At 53.6% G+C, this 18,333-nt stretch overlaps 4 protein-coding genes across 4 annotated transcripts; 1 reads left to right on the top strand and 3 right to left on the bottom strand.

Annotated features, from left to right (window-relative positions):
* Positions 1-4,173: 4,173 nt before the first annotated feature.
* PV07_12234 (uncharacterized protein) lies at positions 4,174-7,362 on the top strand. The gene has a single exon (XM_016399741.1). The coding sequence runs from the start codon at positions 5,326-5,328 to the stop codon at positions 6,643-6,645; it is 1,320 nt and encodes a 439-aa protein (XP_016242553.1). The 5' UTR covers positions 4,174-5,325; the 3' UTR covers positions 6,646-7,362.
* A 315-nt stretch (positions 7,363-7,677) lies between these two features.
* On the bottom strand, positions 7,678-10,082 carry PV07_12233 (uncharacterized protein). Its single transcript, XM_016399740.1, has 2 exons — positions 9,454-10,082; positions 7,678-9,309 (listed from the first exon to the last, which is right to left on the bottom strand). The coding sequence occupies exons 1-2, from the start codon at positions 9,946-9,948 to the stop codon at positions 8,806-8,808; spliced, it is 999 nt and encodes a 332-aa protein (XP_016242552.1). The 5' UTR covers positions 9,949-10,082; the 3' UTR covers positions 7,678-8,805.
* Positions 10,083-10,185: 103 nt separating this feature from the next.
* PV07_12232 (uncharacterized protein) lies at positions 10,186-13,208 on the bottom strand. Its single transcript, XM_016399739.1, has 2 exons — positions 12,608-13,208; positions 10,186-12,542 (listed from the first exon to the last, which is right to left on the bottom strand). The coding sequence occupies exon 2, from the start codon at positions 12,331-12,333 to the stop codon at positions 10,531-10,533; it is 1,803 nt and encodes a 600-aa protein (XP_016242551.1). The 5' UTR covers positions 12,334-12,542; positions 12,608-13,208; the 3' UTR covers positions 10,186-10,530.
* Positions 13,209-15,137: 1,929 nt separating this feature from the next.
* PV07_12231 (uncharacterized protein) lies at positions 15,138-18,246 on the bottom strand. The gene is made up of 4 exons (XM_016399738.1): positions 17,362-18,246; positions 17,244-17,276; positions 15,689-17,184; positions 15,138-15,520 (listed from the first exon to the last, which is right to left on the bottom strand). Exons 1-4 carry the CDS (start codon positions 17,832-17,834, stop codon positions 15,369-15,371), a joined length of 2,154 nt encoding a protein of 717 aa, XP_016242550.1. The 5' UTR covers positions 17,835-18,246; the 3' UTR covers positions 15,138-15,368.
* Between the last annotated feature and the right edge of the window lie 87 nt (positions 18,247-18,333).

Raw genomic sequence — 18,333 nt, 5'->3', positions numbered from 1 at the left:
GGCGAGAAATCGACTATTTCTACTCTCCTCGTCACCGCTCAGCAACTTGACTTTCTTTTCTTTTCTTCATACTTGTACGTCTCCCTCCCCCGAGCACAACGAAGTTTTCCAGACCACTGACATGTCAATAGACCTTGTGGGAGCGACTCAGCTCAAGCATTGAGCCTGCTATAGCGGTGTCCCTGCATTGCACATCGCGGAGGATGTCGCCATCAAGTGTCCTTCGGGGCTCTTGTCCGCGTATTTTTTGGCCAGAAACCACCCCTTTTTTTCATCATTACTCTTGCCTTGTAGCAAGATTCTGGAGAAGAACATGGGACGGTCGCAAGTACAAAGCAGGAAGAGAGGATGATGTTGTCGGCCTCAAGCCGGCACCTGAGTTCCAGAGAGGAAAGAGACGTAGGAGCTGTGTTTGAAGGAGCTGCGGTCACGAGTGAACGAACAGGCAGCAGCCACGGTTCATGCGCGCTAACAAACTGCATCGAGCTTGTGATGAAGAAGTGGGATTTTCCACAGCACTGGCATCTTCTGCCGATGGCTCCTTGTAACATGGTACATTGTCCCTTTACGGAGTCCACTATCAGACACTTTGGTGTACCCTCGCAGGGGTTGGATGACTCTACGCTTTGCTCCTAGCTGATGACCCAGCGAAACTCAGGCGTGCATGGAATGTCGGGCCATGAGACGGCCGCCCTCTGTCCAAAATGCCACATGGTGCGCCATCCTCCGGAGCGATGTTCCTAGATACCTACCTATCCACCAGAATCCACGCCTGCCTAACTGAGATTTCACGGGCCGACAAAATACGAGGTTGGCATGGGAGTCATCATTAGTAAAATGATTGAAAGAACTACATGATATTTATCACAAGCTTTACCTGTTTAAGACGCACCTGAGATGAGCCTGAAACCACGGGGGGGAGCTCAACGGTTTCAGCGGCTTCCACGGCTTCTTCGTGGCGAGAGGAGACCTTATCCGTCCAGGGGCACGAGGATTGTTCGAGTCTGCTTCAGGTGTCATCGTCGACAGTGTTCATCCCACATACATACATGTCATACTTGTGCTTTGTAGGTGCATAGCAGGTGCTATGATCAAATCACAAGGACACTTCCTCGTCAGCTGGCTGGTGGCATGGCACCAGATGGAAAATGGGGGTGATGACTTGGCCCCCTTCAGGTGGTGCGGTGTGGCACGGTCCTGCACCAGCCTCAGCGGAATGGGGATGGTGTGGTCATAGCCACCTTCTCCGTCGCTCTCGCCGCGCCCACACCCTCAGAGCTAAAAGGATCTCGCCAAATGGTCTTCCTAAACACCGAGGTTCGCTGTTTGTTCATTATTCCACCTGGACAGCCAAAGGACATCCCTCGAGACCCGGCCGTTTGCCGCCTTTGGTAAAGGGCATTCGGTGTGCATACCGGAGACGCCATGTCCGCCCTTGGCTGCCCCATGTCTCAAGCAAGCTGAGGCGGTTTCACCGCAAGGAGGCTGAATAGGGGGAATGATCAACGGTTGGTCTCGCACGTTGTTCAGAACGTGGTTCAGATGGGTCTTCTCCCCCGCCCTTCTAACGCTCATTAGTCCTCGGTCTTCTGTGAACGCCTGGTTGATGCAAGATAGTCATGAGCTGGCTGGGAGGGCTCTCTGTACTCGGTAGAGCTATCCAGATCACAAGGTACATGTCCCGATCATCACTGAATGCATGACCCAAGGCTGCCGCAGGACTCTCTCGAGCGTTCACATGGCTTGTTCTGTCATGTGTCTACTTCACATTCCATGGCTGTTATCAATGGTAGGATAGTACAGGCTATCCCCAGAATGATATTGATTCTGTATTGTTTCCTGCATGTGCTGTCAAACATGACTCAAAGAAGTTGCCCACGAAGCCTAATCGTCATGCCAACCCCGGTTTCTCCTCTTTATGCACACCGCCAGTATCTTTTCCTCCGCTAGATTTGCCGTCAGGACCTTGAGTCTCAAAACCTGTTGACCGCTCCGCAGGCTTCTGCAGATCTGGCAGTTTCGCTGGGTGACCGCCACCCTCTCTCGACGTTGCGCTTTTCCCGGCCTTTACGTGCTCTTGCGCTTATCTAGGCCAGGATTGTTCTCTTTTTTGGTCTGATCGACCACCGGTGACAACACATTGACATGAGGCCGAGGGAAGTCGAGGAGATCCGACTGAGGTAGAAGACCCTCGAGACGCCATAAGGAGCACTGCAACTGAAGCCAGGCGGATGTCCGATGCGGTTGCTGCTTTTGAATATATGCTCATGCTGTTGGATGAGAGACGTGTAATTCTAATCGAACGACCAGGAAGCGCTGACTGAGCAAGATGGCCAACCGAGGATGCCCGGTGCTCGTTGTCGTTATACAGAGAGTCCTTAGTACTGTTAGAAGTCTCGATGGGCTTGATTCCATTCTTTTACATGATTCCAAATGAGGTCTAAGGATTGAGATCAGTTCATCATATCAGCATCATCGGTTCGGGAGCCAGTTCCGTCGAGGTTGTGTTGCCCTTGGCCATGTCGCAACTGAGGCACCGCATTTCATAAACGACCGAAGTGTACAAGCATCACCCAGACAATGCTCCAGAAGTTGTCCACTTACTTGGATGAACTCCATGTAGCTGGCGGTCGATTGATCAATCGATCAACCGTGGCCAAGGACAGTCTGTCGTGAGTACAGTAATTGTTCGGAATGCATGGCTCTTCTCGCCCGGTCTGAACACCAGATAGGATGTTCTCATGCCTCACCGGTAGCAGTCTGCTGACAATCCTGCGGATGATTGGCTCATAAGATGGTGTGGTGTTGGTGGCAGATGATGAGAGGAGCACGGCGACGCGCTGGTCACGGGAAGGACATGACAGGCAGGTGGTCATGGACTCATGGTGTGGCTGTGCCTTTTCGGGAGGGTGATCTGCGGCAGCAATCGTGGCAACTAGGGGACGGACGGAAGATATGGAAGGGATTGTGAGACTGTCAGGAGGTCAGAGCATGTGGTATTCGGAAGGCGGGACAAAGAAAGCTGAGACAGGGCATGGGCCGGGCTGGAGTGGCTTGAGGCATTCGTCCGAAGAGGGCGCGGAACCAAAAGGCAAAAGAGATGCTGGAGCAAGTCGCGCGTCTTGGGAGACGAAAACATCTGTAGAGGGAGGGCCGTGTTTCACCAGTCACCGGACGAGCCAAAGAAATGATGCCGTAGACGGATGATGTACGTTAAGCGACTGGCCCAGTGGCACTACGCGAGAGAGAAACCCCTGAAGCGCGTCGAGGGGGGACGTGGAGGGACGTGGAGGGGGTGCCTAAAAGTGTATCAGACGTGTCAGGCGTGTGTCTCGACCCCTCAGCCAATCGATGAGCCTGGGTAGCAGCACTTGGCCACAAGGGTGTGTCAAGTGGCCAATTTTGGACAATGCTAGGGTGGGGGGAGAAAGGGTGGCTTCGGTGACTTGGAAGTGAGGTTAGGTGAGGAGTGAGGAGTGAGGCAGCAGAGTTGAAGGATACGAGATGATTGACAGACGCTTCGTAAATTAGCTGCAATGCCGAGGCAGGGTACTACGTACCGTACTTTAGGGAGCAGTAGAGAGGAAGCTGAAAGTCTCTCGTAAAGCGTAATGGGGCAAAGGGAGAAGGGCGAAGCGCGACCAGCTGCAAGGACAGCCAAATAATTACTTGACAGATGGCAGCTGGCAGCTGGATCGGCACTTGGCGGTGCCTAGCTCTCTCAAAAGGCAGGGCGGGAGGTGTCTTTTGTCGTGTGGTTAATGGGCACTCCGAACATCTGCCTGGTGAGGTACTCCGTAGAGTTTTTTGCACCCTGCTGTGCGGCATGTCGCCATCCCCATGCAGCTCCCTAGGGTTCCTAGGGCTCCCTGCGTGCCCATCACTACCTAACCAGTCCAACCATCCGTGAATCCATCCCCTTCCCCCTTTCTGCCGGTGTTCACGCTTTTACGAACATGTAGGTATGTGGAAAGTCAACTGAATTGGTCATTGGACGTACTAGTGGTCAGTGGTCAGTGGTCATTGAGACCTCAGCAAGGAGGACACGCGCGACCCGTTCACAGGGCAAGTTGAAAAACTCAACTGGATCCGACCCCCATCAGGCCCATCGGGAATAAAAAGCCCAGTGCACATCGCATCCCCATTAAAAAAAGCGTGTGCATCGTGTGTCTCCGAGTAGTCGTGCAATCGCTCAGACCCCAGTTGTGCAAGCCGCGGCCCAATCCACACGCTCTGTTTACCAGCCGCCAGCACAGGCCGAAACAAGGAACCATCTCGCCAACTCGCCTGCGATTCTAGCCACTGGCCCTGGATACCTGGCTGCATCCTGTAGCTGTGACCATTCAGGGTCTGTGCAAGCGCCCATTCATTCTATAACAGGTGTTGTGGCAATGCACCTCTGATTCAAGTCCAGGCGCTCAAATCAGATTCATAAAAACCACCTTCTCATCGCTACCTCACCTCCCCTTCTCTTCTCTCCTTCATCTGGAATCCTCACCTTCGTCAGTGTCGAAGGCTTGAGCTTGAGCTTCCACCCAGCTCCTCCAACCCCCCTGTCTCTCTCCCACGCCAAAAAAGACACACTACCCTGATACTTCCTGGGGCCGGCCTCCCCACCTCTCTCTCAAGCCTCCTTCGAGCTCGCATCCTACCCCAAAGTGCGCCCTAGTCCTCCTCAGTCACAGACAAGCCGAGGGAACGACACTCTGTCCGCTGCTCCAGGTTCCAACCCCTGACAACCCGACCGATCCTTGCCTGCGCCATCCAGGGTGCAAGAAAAACCCTAACCACCCCTCCAACGGCGCAGCTCCCAAGCCATCCGCCAAATCTGTGCTCCGTACCTGGAGTTTATCGTCCGCCTATCCACTAGCTGCAGAGGCCACACCCACTCTCCTGCATTTGCTACATCACTTCGGGTGCACCTTTTCAGGAGAACGACTCGCTTGGATACTACGAGACTCTCTCTCAAACATCAGGAGCTGCATCCCTGGGCCGTGCCTGGGACCACCCATAATTCGATATATCCCACAGACCACAGGCTCGTGTGCATTTCTTGAGTCTCTTCCTGCTGGCCAGGTGAAAAAAAAGTCTACAGAAATCAGGGCCAGTTAATATCTTGGATACACCCAACCTCCCCCGCTTGTGTCAGAGGCCTGTCACTTCACTTCAGTCCACTCGCTTCGTACCCAACTCTTGAAACCACTCTGAGAGAATTCTGAGGACAAGTCCATAAACTCGTCGACTCGCCTCATCTCAAGTCCCTCCCTTCATCTCTTCGCCTTCTTGCCACCAGGGTCAAACGATCGATCGCAAACAAATCCCGTCATGGAGTCCAAATACACCTTGGCCCAGAACAGGGCTGCCTTGGAAGAGTTTGTTCGCCAACCTGTGCGCACCTACATGGTCCAGCACCTTGCAAAGCAAGCTTCACAGGTTATCCGATGTGATCCAGAGCCTCTGCCTGCTGCAGACTCATTGCCTACTCCCCCGTCCACTCCGCCTCACCAATCTTCAGCAGAGCCCGCTCCAGCTCCTCTACCGAGCCTTGAACAGTTCATCAGCTCCCTCGTCCACCGGTCTGCTGTTCAAGTGCCCACCTTGATGACCTCCCTGGTCTACCTTGCCCGTCTTCGATCAAGACTGCCCCCTGTCGCCAAAGGAATGAGGTGCACCGTCCATCGTATCTTCCTCGCGTCCTTGATCTTGGCAGCGAAGAACTTGAACGATTCGAGCCCGAAGAACAAGCACTGGGCAAGATACACAACGGTTAGGGGTTACGAGGGCTTCGGTTTCGGACTGGCAGAGGTGAATCTGATGGAGAGACAACTCCTGTACCTGCTTGACTTCGATACTCGAGTGACTGAACAGGACTTGTTTGACCACTTTGAGCCATTCCTTGCTCCCATCCGCTTCCAGATGGAGCTGCAGCAAGAAGAGGCTGAACTCACCAGCGGCCACCGTCACTGGCACTCTCAACAGACCTCTTACGACTCATCAATGTCTGTACCGCCTCTGACGCGCAAGGAGCCGGTCCAGCCTGTCGTCGCAACGCCTCCACCCAGAGCAGTCGGTGTCTACGATTCCCCCGCTTCCTATGTTGATGAGGACATGGCTACTGGTCGCTATCCAAGACACAAGGCCAATAACAGCTCGTTGTCGTTACCTGCTCCCAGTCATCGACGATGGCCATCTCCGTTCCGCCATCACGGCAACAGCCGATCGGTGTCACCACCGTCTATTCGAGATCTTCCGCCTCTAGTTTCCTCCGGCAGACCTGGCACGATGCACAGCCACAGCAGTTCCCGATCCTCGTCACTGGCCCCTTCGTCACGATCTCGATCTTCGTCGCTCGCACCAACTTCTCGAGGTACTCCATACACAGCGTCATCAAACATCGACGACAGTATTGTGGTGGTTGACCTGACTCAGAGCCCTGATGCCTCATATCACAGTACATATGCCAAGACCATCTCAGCGTCGCGGCCCAGCCTCAAAGGCCATCAGACTAGCTTCCAAGGCGAGAGTCAACAGCCGGCCAAAAAGGTCAAGTCCGAAACCGGTGTCGGCAGTGTGATGGCGAGGTTCTTCAGTTCCGCGACGAGCAATTATCGGATCGGAAGGACACCTATCCAACAGGCAGCTTAGGAGGCTGTGACTGTTGTTGACGACATGAACACAGGAAGGAAACGCAAGCGACCACGTCACAACTGATCTACAGAAGAGTTGTAATATCGACCCAGATGCTGATGACCAAGCTGATTCCCCAACGACCTCATGCCATCTAAGTCTCCAGACTTTGAGACCATACTCTCATTTTACGGCAATACTCTTTTTTTTATGTGGTGCGGTCCAATATCTTGCATAGCGACGGCGTTGCTGGGGGGCGTTTGAAAATTGACACACAAATTAACCGGGCGGGCATATTTCTTGGAGACGATGGAGCTGAACCAGCACGGATTTTTCACATGTAACACTAGATCCTACTTTAGTCAGAGATCGCCTGGAGTCGGGAATGAAAGGATCATCCGCAAACAAGCAGTATTCGTTGGACTGGTGCCAATGAGTCTTTTCCTTGTTCGGTACGAGAGAGGGAGAGGAAAAGGGAAGAGAAACTCAAAAGGGTGACGATGATGATTGAAGCCGCGCTACGGCCCGCACGAAGACCAACACCAACCGAAACCTTGGATGGGCAGATTCTTTCCTATTACTGCTGGAGAAGAATGGCCCGCCCTCTCGAGGCTTGGGAGAGTTTGTTGGACAAAATCAAAGTATTATTGAATGGACTTTTCCCTGAGATCGGAAAACACATATCCCGGAACCTTTTTTGGATAGAAGTCAAAAAAACAAACTCTTAAGCAAGAACCCTTTTTCTCTCTCTCTCTCTTCTCCATCTTTCCGTAAAACTTTCATGATCTTTGAAGGGAAAAGGATATATTAGATTCGGAAAACAAGGGTCAACAGAGTATGAGGGATCGTCAGGGTCTCTGGGGTTCTGAATTCCAAGAAGTGGCGCTTTGCTGATCACACACTCATAATTCTACCAAGTAGGCAAGTAGGTTTTCTCTCCCATCTTAATTGATTATTGTTCGGTAGGTAGGTGGTAGCGAGGGAAGTCACTACTACCACTGTAGATCTGCCCGTCCCTTAAGTTACCACCGCCAGCCAGCCCAGCCCAGCCCGCCACTCTTGCTCGGACATTGTCCCATTCCAAAGGAGAAAAGGGTAATTCGTGGACGTCCCTCCGAAGAGAACTACCTCGTCCTACGGTACGAGGACGCGTACGGTGTGTGAAGAACCCCCTTCCGCTCTTCCCGGCATGCGAATACCAAATGCCAAATGCCAAAACGCAAACTGGATAATGGACAATCTCGCTTCGAGCGCGAACTTTCAAAACGCTTTGGTAGGTAAGCACGTAATAATATTCCCGAGTTGGCACCGAGTACAGCAACCTATGCGAGTATGTGGCCGCACCGGGACCAAAGCACTGCGCAAGTCACGGCTGCCGAGTGCAATCGCAATCATGCACATCCCCTGATATCAAGTGGTGCTGTCGACTGCTCCTTGGATACTGGCCTTGCATGCCCCGGTACAGTACATACCCTGCCTGTCCTTATCAAGCGAGGGACACTCGTCCTTGCTTCCACGCATTCCGGTGCGGCACCTTGCCTCATCGGACTGCCCTTGCAGATAGAGCAGCTGGTCTGAAGCTCTTCCTTGCTCTTCCCAGTGGGAAATTGGAACAGTGCCTTGTTATTCCCTCTGGTTTGCTTATCGCATGTCCATGCCCATACCCACATCCATACCCATACCCAGGTCCACCGTGTCGGTGCCAGCGCCGGTGTGTATGCCTGCGCCCATCGCGCCCTTCCGTCTTGCCATATACCCTTCGCCCCTCTCTTCTCCATGTTCCTTGGAGGGTGATCACCGGAGAGGTTCCGATTGAGTTCATGCACCCAGCGTTCATGCATCCAGCTGCTCCGAAGAGGGCTCCAGTCCATGTACACCGTCCATAGACCATTGTTCGCGAACATGCTCGGCGCGGGCCAGACCTCTGCGTGGTGGTGTAACAAAGAGGAATAGACCTGGCACGGGGCGTGGTGCTGGTCATTCCTTCAGAAGGTTTCGTGGTCAGAAGAAGGTCGAGGGGCTTGGGAGTGCCAAAGCACCGCTCGTCTTTGGAGATCCTTGTCCATTGCCCTCGCACCAGTGTCTTGAACGTGCTTTCTGCTCTTGCGGACGATCCTTGGGTTCTGAATCATCTTCCGACTCTATATTCGCGCAGTTGTACTGTTTCAACCTCCTTTCTCACTCGCTCTTGTCCGCCTCGATTCTCTTCTCAGCTCTCACTTGGATGTTCTCCTCTGTGGCCGGTTCAGGTTCCTCCCTCTCGCTCAAGTCGATCCTCTTCCCCTTGCCCCATCCCAACCCATTCGTGACGGCCCTGCCGACCGTCCACCCTATCACCATCCCCCAAATGACTGTACAAGGCCATTTCTGCCACTCGCGATCCCAATCCAACGCCATGGGAATGGCGCCCACCCAGCCCCCCACAAAGCTCCCCACAGTTCCTCCCCATACACCTGCTGAGTCGAACGGCAGCCACGCGGCTGCGACGTCGCGCCAGGCGAGGGAGGAGACACCGTGGGTGTAGAACAGCGGCAAAAAGCCGAGCAGGGAGACATGCACTGAGAGGAGGAATGTGAGGGGGAGGAGAGAGGTAGGATACAACGGCGCGCCTAGGACAAGGGCGATTAAGCCGAGTGGAAGAGGTGGGAGAGTGAGCGTCAGGATCAGGGCGAAGAGTGTCGGCTGTACCTCGTCGAGCGTCAGTAGTCCAACCTCGAAGAATCATGGAAGATCGTAGATGGTGCTACACAGACACAGCAGGCACAACGATGAGAGCCTTCGGGAATCACCAAACGGCCGTTGTAGCTGGAAATGTAAAAGACTCACCATGATCCTCGCACCCCAATCCCCTTCTCCAGCTACTGCTCCTGCACCTCCCTTCCCACTACCATGACCGTGTCCTTTACCGACGCCTGTTCCAAGATTCTTCTTCCTCAGACTTCCCCCTCCTCCCACAGCTCCAGACACCTTTGGACTCTTTGGGCTCTTCTGTGCGGGACTTGCCGTCCCCTCCACAAGAGGGCCGCCGGGTGTGCCAGACACCCAGGACCCAGCAGGTGGTAAGCAGACCGCACAAAACAGGCACTGCATTGTAGCAACAACGCCCAGGTCGCTCAGTAACGTGTTGGATGGATCTGCGACGAGGGATGAGGCGCGGAGATAATAGTATAACGGGACAAGAGCGGTGTGGACGTAGCTATAGCGTCTCGCGAACGAGGAAGAGAGCAGAGGGACTGGATGGGTGGTCGGCGTCAGTAGGCGGGCTTTGGGCGAAGGTTGAGCTGGTGTGGGAGGGAGGAGATGGGTTAGAGAAGTAGACATTTTGTAGAACACCCATGAAAATCTGGGCAGCTCGTCGTCAAGGAATGGATGTGAAAGAGACAAGCAATGACGGAGTGTTATTAGGCCATCATGTCTGGCTACAAGGGAATTCGGAGATTTGCTGCTGTCCGCGTCTTGCAGTTTGGGACCTTGAGCATACAAGTAGGATTTCGCTTGGCGAGCTGGACTTCAGCCTCGCAGCCTTGCGTGTCTTGAATAGGTGATTGGAACATCCCTCTGCTAACTTGTCACATTGAACCCTAGGAAGTACTCCGTATTTATTTCAAACTGCGTGTCTTATACTCAAACAAATCGCCGCTCTTCAGGCCGTATGTATTCATACATAAACACTGTTGCCTCGCTCTTCTCTTGTGAGCTTCATCACACCTGTATGGGTATCTCATGCAAACAGCTTCCCCCACGTAAAGCCATCATAACTGAATGCCTGTCAAACCGAGGCCGGAAGAGCCATGTTTCGCCTTCCAATGCCAAAGTTCAGACAAAACTTGTGCCGAAAAAGTCGAAAAGGAAGCACGTTGGTGTGTGAAGTTCAATGAATGCAACACAAACATCAGTTGCCGCTCATATAACAGCCACCTGCTGCGAATCTCTCGCCGTTTCAAATGTATCACGTTGCTCCTCCCGCGGCGTTTCGTAAACATCCTCAAACCCGTCCTCCGCATCCGAATCTTCTGTCCCGCTAAAGCGAGATATTTCTTGTGGTAAAGGGTGGTCTAACTGAAATGGATGGGTTCGATGCAATGTTTTCATTCGAGGTGGGGTGCCAGATAAGTTCTGCTTCGACTCAGGACTAGGCGTCGGATATGGCTCCCTGATGGCCGCGTAGACCGGTGTCCTCAAGCTGCTCATTTCCTTCTGGAGTTCGTATACCTGCTCTTCCAGTTTCTGTCGAGCCGCTTTCTCTTCTCTCATCATTTCCAACAAAGCCTCGAACTTATCAGGAGGAATGTGAATCGAGGACGGCGAAGTTCCCCTCGAACGTCTCGGCGACCTTCGTCTTGCAGTCACGGGCCTAATTGTGGCAGTTGTGGCCTTGCTCGCTCTTTGAGGGTTGAACACGACGTCCACCTCCGGAGAAGGCACGGGGGACTCGCCAGGAGAAGACAAGAAAGTAAAATCCTGGACTCCACCGGAAGAAATGTAGCTCAGATCATTCGATGATCCGCTTGTCAACGTCAAGTTCGTCCTGTTCGGCTGGAACAGGTCGCGTATGGAGCCTCGACTGAAAGGCCTTGGATTTAATCTTGGATTCGGCAGGTCGTTGCCTTGGAGCTTAGCCAACGCAAATTCAAAATCGAAGAGCTTGATCTCCAGCGTATTGACCCTCTGCTCCAGCCCGATCTCGTCTCGTTCAGGACTTCCGAGACCGAAATCAAAAGTCTGCATGGGGTCTACGGTGGAACGATCGTGCTCTGATGCCGCCATGGTATTGTCTGGCCCCAAGACATGTGTGGGATCTACTGAGATCGATTGGCCACTGTACACGGGCACAGGATTTTGGATGGCACTATTGCGCCAGTAAGCGATTTCGCCTGCTCGATCACGGTTCGATGGGCGCTGGATGTTGCCTTGATGAAGAAGTTCGTTGAGTGCATCAGCGCTCCTAGATCGCCGCTTAAACTGACCGTCCGAGACACAGTCTTCTTTTGCCCTCTGTTCCACTGAAGACGGTTGCGGTGCAGGCCAATCAACAATTGCCGGCACGAGACTCGACTGTATGTCACTGAAGACTAGACTAGGTAACGTGTTGCGGCGCCCGCGCCGTGGAGGAGGCGGTAAGCTCTGGTGGACAGCTTCAAATTGCGGGTATGCGGTGGAATGTGAGGTGAGAGCGGCACCGCGCAAGGTTATCTCTGCTCCCAGTGGAGGAGCCGAGTCCAGTCGTGTTCGAACTGGTTGCTCTGTGACGGGCTTGAGATGTCCAGAATCGCCATAATGAAACCCAGTTGTATCGGTAGGTACGGATCTGTGTTTCTTGCTCGAGAACATGCGCTTGAGAGTTGCGCGCAATCCACTGGGCTTCTTCTGGTTCAAAGATGCCTTCGAGGGAATGGAAGACATGGAGCTGGGAATCAATGATGGTCCGGCAGAGGTTCGAGCACGGGCGTAAGGCGGAACGTCACTGACATGTCGCACATGGGCATCCTGAGTCGCCGTACTTGCCCGCGGCCATGTGGTGTCGTTATGTCGTTGTCCCGAAGGATGTCTGGCGGGTGGCACGGTGCTAGTGCTACTGCTGAAGACTCCGGATTCATTGAAGGGAATTGGATCAGAGATCTTCAGGTCGCCACGGCGCAGAGCGGCACCCGTGCTGGCCAGGGACAAAGATCCAGATCCCTTTGCTTTGTGGTTGGGAGAAGGCATATCGCGAAATTGCGAGGCCGGGCGAATACTACCTCCCAGAGATACCGACCACACAGCGTCAGCACTGGGCGAATGACAGCTGAGGGTATGGCATCATGCTGATGATTCCTGGCTTGAAATTTGCCGGCTTCACAGGGTGTCAACAGACATGGGGAAGCTCGCCTCGATAAGTGCTATCCCTGGCGGTCGCAAGAGTGGCACAATAGCATCTGTCACCGGGATGTCAGTCGCGACAACTGGTCTCACTCAGATCTTCAGACGTCTGGAAGGCTACCATAGGTTTTTCTGGAAGATTAAGATTAGAGCCAAAAGTATATCTAGATAAGGCGGCGACACCAGTCAGAGGGAGGTGGTGAGAAGGAACAGTGGGCCTGAAGAATGCAGGGCCAATGATGACCTTATGAAGGAGCGACCAGGAAGTTCGAAGACAGACGCGGCGCACGGAAACCGAAGGTAAGGCAGACTCGAGACGGACAATGGGGCGAAACAAGAGGAGCAAAAGTCGCAGAATTGCAGAGTTGCAGGTGGTAAATTGAGGGCCGAAGCGGCGGCTTTGAAGAGAAAGAAGACAGAGCTGGCCTCGCCAGAACAACAAACAGACTTTGGATGTGCAAGACAGGTGTGTCTTGGGGTGTAGCCGTATCCTTGTAGATCAATGAATTGGTGTTGGCTTCGGCATCGCTTCGACCCGCATTGCCATCCCAGGCTTCAAGCCGCAAGCCCTCTCTGAAAGGCCGTAGTAGAAAGTGTGACAGTCTCCGGCGTGGCCTAGAATGACAGCTGGCGGTGTCCCACTCGCTCCGGTGTGTTCACAACGGTCATTCTCTTTCTTGTTCCTGTTTCAGCAGCAGAGGAATTGGACCACGGATGATGACTTGGGCGCAGGAGTAGTAGACAGAGTCGGGGGCGCGGCGCAATGGAGGGGCAGGTTCCTGATGGAGACAAGGATGGAAGTGGGTGTGAAGCAGAGTGAGCCAGGAGGCAAGAAAGAGGAAATGTGGGCGTCGAGGGCGTCAAGGCTGGCAGGCCGTCGACCAGTAGTGATAGAGAGCGGCCGATGCGCCCCGGTCACTCATTCGTTAGCCTTGGAGGGGCTCCCTGGGCCTCACTAGGCTTCACTAGGCTTCACTAGACCTGCCTAGGTACGATATTCTCTGGGTGCCCACTGCCCAGGATTGCCCCTTCTCAGCACGTCCAAGCAACTAGACTACAAACTGCTACCCCAGCTGCTACTAAGAAACTAGGGATCTTCCTCGCCGCGCACTTGAAGGATGGCATTGCACCCGCATCCTCTCCCCTATATCGAGTACAGCCTAGGGTGCTTCATCCCGGCGAGAACAATTTACTTGTTGTATTGTCCGTGGCGAAAGAAAAAGTCACCTGCTGGCCCCCGACCAACCATCAGCTGTCGGCGCTCCCTCGATCCCCCTCCACCATCTTGTCCATCCCACTAACGAACTATCTCCATCCTGACGTGCCGGTTGGCTGCAGCCGATATTGCCTCGTTCTCCCTCCTGACTGGTCAACAGCAGTTCGTGCGCTCCCGCAGGCGTCGTGGCACCTACCCATCTCACCGCACAATCCTCCTCCCATCTACGCGCTGATCCCCCCCTGCGGTCGACAAACATACCACGGAGTCTCCGGGAAGCTGAAGGAAACGGACGATGAAAGAGGAGGGTCAGAGAACAAGTGCGACCACCTGGTCGGACGCTACCCCCGCCAACTATACCCTGTCGAGCATGACCACATGTCGGGCCTCCTCCAAGCTGGCCAGTCCACCCCTTCCCATCCTGCTCAATCCATTGGATTCAACCCGACTACCCCTGCGCCATGCAGCGATGCAAGTCATTTTTAGCGCGGAAATACCCGTTGCGACTGAGCTCACGCAGAGGCAGCCGCTCACGTCGCTGTTTCGAAATCATACAAGCGAACTTGAAGGGTAGTCTGGGACAGAAACATCTCTCTCTCTCTCTGGAGCACACCGGAAGTCGCGCCAGAAATGGCCAGCCTACACCAAACCCAAATTCCCATCGGCCAAGATATCAACACGTGCTCGGTGAACAGGGAGAGGAAGCGGTAAGGCTGGCACGGCTGGCCAGGGTTTTACTGCGCAAGATCAGAAGCCAGCGGCATGCCCGCTTCGCCACGACCGACTGGCTTGGAGGTCCCCGCTTATTGCTAATCAGCGTCCATGGCAGGGAATCTCTGAACTCTCAATAGGAACTTTGCTGAACTTTTGCGAAGGGCGTCTGCTCTCGAGAAGCGCGAAATCGAGCCTGATTGGCCTCGTCTTTTTCCGCTTTTACGTTGTCGCAACGAACCCTTATCTTGGCTCTTTGGCCCTCTAGTCAAACACTGCTGTCTTCTCGCCGACAGAAACCACGACGCTTTCTTTTCCCCTTCCATTGGCTTCCTTGCGGCAATCGAAGCTGTGTTCTAGCATCTTGCCGATTTCCCGGGCTGCTCACGAGACTTTAGAACAGAGATCTCCACCCTGGATTTGGTGACATGGCAAATTTCGGCCCCGCGACGCGTTTACTGAGGATTCCATGGCGACGTCTGCAGTGGGGGCCTGATTGATCCTGTCGCAACAACGGGCTCCGTGGATCACAACAGTATTGACACCGGCGCTTTTTCCGCTCGCACAGATACAACATTCCATCGACCTTGCAAGGCGCCCAATTGTGTGTATAAATGGTAGGTCCCTGATTGACGAATCTTATGTTGATTGCGTGGTCAAATCGGAAATGCAGCTGTGACGGAGCTCTTGGGCCTGCAACCAGCCAATGACCCTTCAAATATCGGTTCATTTGTTGAGGACATCCCACGTCAGACCTGTCGCCTCGACATGAAACTGGCTCACCAGGGCCCTTCGTATGCGTTTCAAATGTCCCTGATGCAAACCAATACGAGGCGTGCATCCCACTGGTACGAAGTTCGTTTGCGAGATTTGCCGACGTCGGGTCTGGATGATCCAGGTCACGAGCCCGACTTTGAAGATCTCAGAATTGCAGGATGCTGTGCAACAACGCAAACTACCCGAATTCCAATTCGTCAATGTTTGGATATCTCAGATCAGCATGGTTATCCAAGAATTTCATCCACCTCTTCAAAAAGGGGCTGCCTCGAGACACGGTCTCTGAATCGCCAATCACGCACAAATGGCGTTTTGGTCGGGTCATTGCAACTGAAGACAGCAATTGTCAGATACCTCTGTACACAGAAAGCCTTGATCTCGCCGGCAGGATACCTGCCTTGGCGCAAAAGCAAGGATGCAACAACCACCGGCCTTTTGCAGACGCACGCAAAAGTACACGGAGCGCAATGAAGGACTGTATAGGGAGATTGGACCTACCATTTAATCTCCTTTTCTCGCCCAAGAAGCCCACCTCCTTTTCAGCGTTGCTTCTGACCAGACTGACAACGACGGCTTCCTTCTCCCGGCCCTGGAAGCCATCCACACTGCCCAGCTCAAGGCTTGGATATTTCTCCTTGAGCAATGAGCTGAGAATAGCAAGCTGAGCGTTGTAAGGCGTTATAACTGCGATGTCTTCGTCCCTGACCCCAGCTTCAACCAGATTTTTCACATGCATGGCAGCCACAGCCGCTTCCATTTCATTGCACTTACTGTCTCCTAGCAGGGTCGATTTGTGAACCTGGCCACTTGAGTCGTCCTCTGTCTTCTCTGGAAAATCACCTCCTTGCGTGTCGAAAAACACAAGTGGTTCGATGGTGTCTTCGGTCTCTTTTACTTCGTATGGCAGATCTCTCAACAGTCGAGATTTAACAGAATCGGCTGCGACAAGCTTCCCTTCATACAGCTCATCGCTAGAGAACCACATTATTTTTTCATGCATTCGGTACTGCGTATTCAGCAGCCTCTTGATCCCGGATCCGTGCCTGGCCAGGAGCCGGTCAAACATTGTTGTTTCCAAGGACCAACTCTTCGCTGCCTTTAATTCTTCGTGTTTGACAGACAACTTGGCCAATTCTTCCTCCAGAGTTTTGATCCTTGCTTTCTTTCCCTCCTTGGTGTCTTTGTTATCTGCGCTCTTGACCGTCGGCGTCAACTGCAGATGATCACCCGCTAATACTAGCTTTTTCACGTTTGCTCCTCCGAAGACCAGCGGAATCCAGCATTGTGGCTCGAGGGCCTGACTCGCTTCGTCAATCACCACGACGTCGAACGCCTGATTGCGGATTTGATAACTCCCAGCACCGTGGAGTGTCGACAGCACCACCTTGCTGCCCGTTACCAGCCCATCTATACACTTCCCTTCCCGCTCGCGGTACTCTTTCCTTAAGTCTTTCAGGTCGGCGTAAATCGCACGCCGTTCACGGCCATTGCGAGTCTTCCGAATTGACGCCTGCTTCGCATCCATTTCTTTGCGCACGTCACTTACAATTCCCGCGGCCTCGCTCGTCCGCGTCAACACTTCGAGCGAGTGGTTCAAGACACTTGGCAAGAGGCGGGCTGGATGACCTAGGCGAACGATTGGAGTACTAGGAGAGGTCAAAGAGAGACGTTCGACGATGTTGTCCACGCTAATGTTGCTGGGTCCGCATACCAGAACACGTTGATCACGCTTGAGAAGCTGCAGGATGAGTTCGATGAGGGTGTACGTCTTTCCCGTCCCAGGTGGACCGTGGATGAGAGCTATCTCTGGTGAGGAGAGGGCGAAACGGACTGCGTCTTGTTGAGATGGATTTAATGTCGGGTCGAAGAAAACGACGTCGTCCGATTGAGACGAGTCAGCTGTGCCTGCGGAAGAGAGGCTCAAGAGGACGCGCTGGAGCGTCGTGTATGACGACTCGGGTGTTTTGAGTAGCCTGGTCAGGGTCTGGTTCATTCTTGAAGCACCTAAGTCAGCCGTGACTGATTCTCGAGAGCCACTGTTGGCAGAACTCACCTCTTGTAAGTGACGTCGTTTGCCAGTTTGACTCTGTATCGCGTGAAAAATCAATAGCCTGTCAGTGCTGTTCTATAGCAGAGTCTTAGAAATGCCAGGGGACGCTGAGGAAACGTACAGCCATAATTTCCCGTCCGGGACCTCTTCGACATTATCGCTTCCGCTACTATCCTTGCCCAGCGCAACCCATACGGCCCTCTCCCCAACGCGGACCACCACGCCTTCAACCCCTTTACCCTTCAACTCTGCAGCTTCTTTCTTCCTCGCGGTCCCTTTCGGGGTCTCCCCGACCCGCACGATATCCCCCGTCCGAATGCCATGCTCCGGCAACTCGCCCTTGGCGTCCTTGCTCACGACCGCCGGGTCGAGACCGAGCTCAACCACGCTGCGGCCCCCGAGCCCAGTCTTGAGGGAGTGGACCGCGAGGTTGAGGATTGCGAGGCCGGCACGGGAAAGTGTCGTGGGGGGCGTGGACGAGAGCAGCAACGACGTCTCGGCGATCTCGGAGTCTTGCTCGAGATTGACCAGATGGAGAAGCGTGGTGAAAAACGCAGCGGGGGAGAGCGCCTTCTCGGCCGCTGAGGGCGCCATATTCTTCGCTTCCCTTCGAGGGGTCTCAGCACTTTGACACCTTGTCTTCGGGAAGAGATAGGAAACAGGGAGATTTTGAATGTAGTTGATGGCCGGAGCAAACAAACAAAGTCCGGTAGTGGCAGAAAGGGTGTAGATTCTCAGGCTTTGATCGTCATCGAGTAATGCAATGTCCTTCTCATTGATGATCACCGTTGTTATATTTGTTAATGATCTCTAGACCTGGGTTTGCAGCGTTGATGGTGTTTATTGTTTTCTGTGCCTTTCTTCGTGGGGTTAAGATGGGCGAGGAATGATGAACTGCGGGGTACAGGAAAGGAACGATGATCGCAATGGCTGAGATTACATGGAGAGAGTCGGTTTCCGTACTCATGTACTCTTCGTGCCAGTTTTTAAAGTGAATCGCGTCGAGGGGCCATCGGCTATGAAAAGAAGAGAAGAAGAAGAAGCCTTGCTTGAGAGTTCGTTGAAAAGTACAAAGTACAATGGAGTCGTCAAA

This window comes from Cladophialophora immunda (assembly GCF_000835495.1).
Source record: "Cladophialophora immunda strain CBS 83496 unplaced genomic scaffold supercont1.8, whole genome shotgun sequence".
NCBI classification, from domain to species: Eukaryota; Fungi; Ascomycota; class Eurotiomycetes; order Chaetothyriales; family Herpotrichiellaceae; genus Cladophialophora; species Cladophialophora immunda.
This window is presented reverse-complemented; position numbering and strand designations above follow the sequence as displayed.